This window comes from Ceratosolen solmsi, unplaced genomic scaffold (assembly GCF_000503995.2).
Source record: "Ceratosolen solmsi marchali unplaced genomic scaffold, CerSol_1.0 scaffold19, whole genome shotgun sequence".
In the NCBI taxonomy this organism is placed as follows: domain Eukaryota; kingdom Metazoa; phylum Arthropoda; class Insecta; order Hymenoptera; family Agaonidae; genus Ceratosolen; species Ceratosolen solmsi.
Genome location: NW_011948443.1, coordinates 1306347 through 1312369, shown reverse-complemented (window position 1 = coordinate 1312369; position 6023 = coordinate 1306347). Strand labels below are relative to the sequence as shown.

Below are 6023 nucleotides of genomic sequence, written 5' to 3'. Positions count from 1 at the left end.
AACTTTGCGACATTGCATTACGTCGATACGAGTGAATCTCCCACTCACTCAAGCAGGGACGAATATTTGAATATAAAATATTTAATATTCAATATTTGATATAGCGCTCACCCTACACCGGCGGCTAAGGCGGCACCAACTCGCTGCCCCTACCAGCACGAGTCTCCCACTACTACTACTCAATGCATAAGAAGGGGAATCACGCTCCAGGCTTCCAAGAATACACTTATAGACTTATCACCACTAACATTAATTGAAGAAACACTCATCTATTTAGTCTCTCACACATTCATTTCGACATCCTTAGATCATTGACTATTTATTATATTTATTATATTTAATAAAAGGAAAAACAATAAACATTAAAGGCTGTATTGAATAATTGCATTGCCCCTTCCCCTTGCCAGTAAGCCTCCACCCACCATCAAAAGGAGGTTTTAAGTCTGATATAATCAGTCATTTACATAAGAAAAGTAAAAAACAAACTTGGTTTAACTATATTTAATTGATAGGCATGATGGTTTAAATATGAGCCCAAAATTGCGCGAAGTTTGATTCCTCGACTCTTGCGCTATTCGTGTGAGCACGTGCTTAGTTGAGCTTATGAGTTATAATGTAGCGTGACGTACGCAGTGTTGTGATTTGAGAATACAGTGGTCGTAACAAGCGTACCTTCTTCCTGATGTTGGCGTACTGCAATAGTTATTCAGATGGAAGTACGAGTTTGTAAGGCGTTTACCTCGTGAAGAATACTGCTACGTATTGCGTGTGCTATGAGTGTTGAATGGCGCGCTGAGTAGATTCATAAGCGTTAGTCTTTGAACTAAGGTGAGGGTTTGTCGGCAAGACGCACATCAGCTGGCGCGAACTTGGCGGCGCGTTTGGAATTATTCCGCACTGTCTCTCTGGTGAGAGACCTTGTTTGCTTGTTGATGACTTGAACTCTGAATCTTGATTTTAGTTGATTATTGTAGTAGTGGCACTATTTACGAAGACTAACAGTAGAATCAGTAGAGGGACTTTCCGTTTTCCTTCTTGATAAGGACTACCACTGGACACTTGTCTTCAGACTCCGATAAGAGAATACGTTTCCTACCAATAGGACTTGTACCGACAATTGTCTTTAACTACGTTAAAAGGGGACTTCCACTTCTTATTTGAATAAGTACTGTATCAAGAGTGATGAATCTCGTAGTTTTCTCTCTTAAATACATTACCGACAATGGGTTTCACTTGGGATCCCTTCCACGTCCTTGTGTCCAATTAGAGCACGGTTTTGCAATGAATATTTTGGAAATAATTTGTACTCGATAGTTTACGTACATCTTTCAGAATCACTCTTTCAGAATCGCCGCTTTCTTGGCAGTAAACAACAAGATCGTTTTAACTGCACCGGAGAATCATGAGCGCGTTTGATATCCGAGAATAAGTAAAATAACTATTTACGAGTGTTTTTCAGATGTACTGACCTTCTCGAGTATCCAACGACTGTGGGTATTTTGTGACAAGAAAAATGTTCTCGCAATTTCGAACAATAAAGTAAGCTTTTGAAATTTGATAATTAAATTTCAGATACAAGACAACATTGTTTGCCGATTGAAAATGATGTAGATATGATTTTAATCTGTATACATTTATGACTGTTATTTATCTATAAGGCATTAAATAACACGAGAATAATTTCGTACTCTGTAACTTATAAATAAATTATCTTTGTCCATAATTGCTTAACATACTTTTGTTGAAATATTTCACTTGGTTGTTGATTTAATTATACAAGTAGTTCTACTCTTACATGTAATCAGTATCTTTATGAAATTATTTTATCTGGAATAATGTCATTAACTAAATAATTCATGGTTCTTATATTAATTACGTTAAAAATACGTCTGCTTTACATAAATAGATGTAATAATCACAGACATTTGGTATATATAATTATATATTTACATGAAAGGAATATAAATGATAATTTACTGGTAGTACAAATAACTGAGAGTATGTATATAAATATGTATGCAGGAAATTATTTTTTCTTTGCTCATTTGAATTAATGCAATTAAATAAAGCTTTGTCTAATTTAATACATACAACTCATTTAAATATATTATAGGTAATTAAAGATTTAAAATGTTTTCATCACTTTATAATAAAAACTTAAAGCTACATTATAAAATAATTTAATAATATAATATAATTTTTAATCATACCTTTATTGTCAATACATATTGGATTCTTTGATAAAATAATGTGTATTTCAGGCATATATGATATAGTTGATTGATTTGTTTGAATATTATTTCTTTGTGATCTAAAAAACATTTAAAATTAAATATTTAAAAAAGCAATGGGATTCTAATTTCGGTGTTATGATTCACTGATCATTGATAAAATTTACTATACATATTTATTTCATTTTTTTATTATTTATTATCATAATTGTTCTGTGACGCTTCCAATTTAAATAATAAAAATTTTGACTGATCAAATATAACGAGTTTTTTTTCAATATTTTGACGCTATTAATTTATTTCACCGTACCTTATTTTATACTAGTAATGATTTTAATAATGTTCTGTTAATTTATCAGTCAGTTAAGCTGTTACTAAAATTCATAGATATCTTTTCCATACAGTATCCACATTAATGTTTTAAATCTTTGTCAAATAAATTATCTTTTACTTTTCTTCTTGTTTTAAAATTAATAGTTACCTCTTTGTAGTTTAATTAATAAAATATGTTATACCCTTATCTTTTTATGACAATAATTATATATTATATTACAATTATATACTGTAAATGATTATTAACAACACTTTCTTATTTTCAATTTTCATACAAATAACCACTAGTTTCATTATACTTGGTATCAATTAAAACTAAACCATTAAACAACAAGAGAAGTAGTATATCAGTTTAATGTTTAACATAAATCACGATAATTTCATTACTGATCATAGCTCTTTCATTATAATTTTTGAAATATTCATAGAAAAATAAAGAATTGAAATATTTAATATTAAATATATTTCTTACTTAATATAACGAAGTTTTATCGCTTGATTTAGACCTGGATGATGTCTTTTGAAGAATTCCGCACATGATATTACTTTGGTGATTCCTTCGGCTACGGCACTCCATACAATTGAACAATGATTTGAAAAATGTTTTAATGCATACTGTAAAATGTTGCGCATTTTTGTTCCATTTTTAACCTAATAAAAAATTTAAATTAAACTAATCTGGTTTTAATTATTATTAATTAAAGAATTATGAAATATATTATTAAACTAATAAGTATTTAATATTATGGATCTATTCTCGGTTATTAATTTTTACTCATATAAAATAACGCTTAAAGAAATTTTACTGAAAACATTATAATTACTTTTCATAAATTTTTTAAACAAATTAGTAGTAAAAAAACTTTTAATAATGATATATACAACAAAACTATGTATTTATTTTATTACGAATTTTCAAGAAAATCTGTAGCTTTAAATAAAAGAATATATATTGTCGATAGATTTTTATTTTGTTTAATTATAGATTTAAATGTTTATTTAGCTTTACTTAAAAATTTATTTATACTTAAAGAGTTTCGAATTTATGTTGTAATAAAAAAATAATCTGTATTATTTCTACGCTTGATACTAAATTTAAATAATTTTTCAATACATTACTGTAAATAGCTATTGAATATTTAAAATTAGAAGCACTTCGTCGTATATTTTATTAAGTAAAGAGTCAACAGTTCATGGTCTAAATAATTGTTTATAACACTATTCTAAATTAAATTTTTGAAGATACATAAACATTTTAATATTTAAGTAGAAATATGTATACTCATATTGAATTTATGTATTTTTAAATCTGTAAAAACTTTAAGTTATCACATCACTTAATATCCTTCAAATATGAAACTATGTATAGATTAGGAATATATTTATCCTGTAATATTATGCAAGAATCTAATTTTATACATTAAGCATATAAATATCATCCACTTAAAAAATGCATTATATTGAATAGTATTTTAATCTTTTGTCAATTTTATATCTGTCTTTATTTACTCTCCAACTGTTTTATAATTACTTTAAAATACATGTCACTTCTTTTTATTTTTCATTCCTTATATTTAACTAGTTCTACTTCCTATAATTTTAATTTATATATAATAAAATATGCGTGTAAAATGAACCATTTGTATTTGTTAATTTTTATTAGTATAATAGTCATTAAATAAATAATTATAACTGTCTGGGATCAGACAATAAATCTCCCGATGATGCTAGGTGGGAGGGGGGATTGCTGGCAAGCGGAGGAGGCAGACACACTTATTCAATTCAACACATGGTGTATCTTGGTTTTCTATTTATTTTCTGAATACAATGATAAGATTATAAATGATGCTTATCGAATTATATTGATGGTGATTGTAAAATGATTATAAAATCTCTGCAGCTTCTTCAGTGATTTTTACGTGATGATGAATTTTATTACTTGCAGCAGCACGAGGTGTAAATCTCTGTACTTCTTTAAGCAGTGTCACGTGTAAGTGACACTGTAACAATTTCTCCTTTAATTGAAAGAATATTATCATCTGTGGTTGTCGTAAACCCTTGCGAACTTTTTATGTTTTTTGTTTAAGATATGATGTAAGCCGTAGCTGTTGTAGATGTACGTGAAGCCGTCGCTGTTGTAAGATATATGTTAAGCAGTCGCTGTTGTAAGATATATGTTAAGCAGTCGCTGTTATATGCCGTAGCTGTTTAAATATATGTACGTAAAGCCATCGCTGTTGTAAGATATATGTTGAGAAATGTTAGTGTTATACTTTAGTTAATTTCACTCTTAAACTGCACTTGCATTCGTGCTCTTTGAACATAACACTTAAAGGATTTTTTGACGTCACTGTTAATTTATTAGATTATTAAGTTGTAGTCGACGTTATGTGTATATTATAATTAATATCTGGTATGTAGATGTATGAATAATTAATAGCTGGTTGACTGACTTTTAATTGAACCGATGGTCGATGATAGATAAAAATACAGCGAGTAAATTTTGTGGTGAACTGTTCTTATATATATAGTGAGACAGCTTTCAATTATGACAGTAGCGCATGAGCTTGTTGCTAGGCAACTACTCTTTATAACATTTCAACAAAAATTACAGACTAATAGAAAATCTAGAAAGACATTGCCATGTAACATTTGATAATTGGCAATTGTCGTTGCTATGCGGAAATATTGTAGAATGCTAGACATAAAACAAAGACTAGTTAAGAATTTGCAAATTCAATCTATTACACTGTACTCCTTCCACTTTAAAAAATCTTCGACGTTGCTCCAATCCGTAACAATAAATAATATGGATATTTAATTCATTTCTATAAAGATAAACATTTAAGTCCTTAATACTGAATAATATATTATTTATTATATGAATTATGAAATATATGTGTATATTGAAAATTAAAGAAAAAATTATTTCTCTCCTTGGTTTTTAATCAATTTTTAATTTGACAAAAATTTACGCTGAGAATATTACATAAAAGTAAGCTTGTTCCAATAGATTATTTAACAGAATTAAACTCATCGACTATCTTCCCATGAAAATTATTGATTACATATAATGTCAGTAAGTAAAATAAGCCATTAAATCGCTTATAATAATAATAATAATAATAGTAACCAATTAATAATCAAGAATATACTTAGTATTTAAGAATTATTGGTAAAGAGTTCATAATATTAAGTTATAGAAATGGAAATGAACTATCGATTACTAAAATATGGCAAAATACATAAAGCTTCACGTAATAATTATGATGAATCATATATTCGATAGTTTTGTGAAGAAATAATGAAATTATGATATTTATAAATTCTGTTAAAAAAGATACAAAGATTTTCTTAGTCGATGAAAAATTGATAATTATTTATTCACAAGTCCGTAAACAATGTGACATCGACAAACATGATGAAGAAAAATAGTAAGGACTTACTTGCAGTGTATCG

At 28.0% G+C, this 6023-nt stretch overlaps 1 protein-coding gene across 1 annotated transcript in view; it reads right to left on the bottom strand.

Annotated features, from left to right (window-relative positions):
* Positions 1 to 6023, bottom strand: part of Rpp25 (ribonuclease P protein subunit Rpp25) — a 12329-nt gene that overhangs the window by 4223 nt on the left and 2083 nt on the right. Inside the window, exons 2-3 of the mRNA XM_011504192.1 lie at positions 3037 to 3215; positions 2211 to 2311 (exon numbers count right to left, since the gene is read on the bottom strand). Coding sequence (XP_011502494.1) covers positions 2211 to 2311; positions 3037 to 3215 — 280 coding nt within the window. The remainder of the gene's footprint in view (positions 1 to 2210; positions 2312 to 3036; positions 3216 to 6023) is intronic.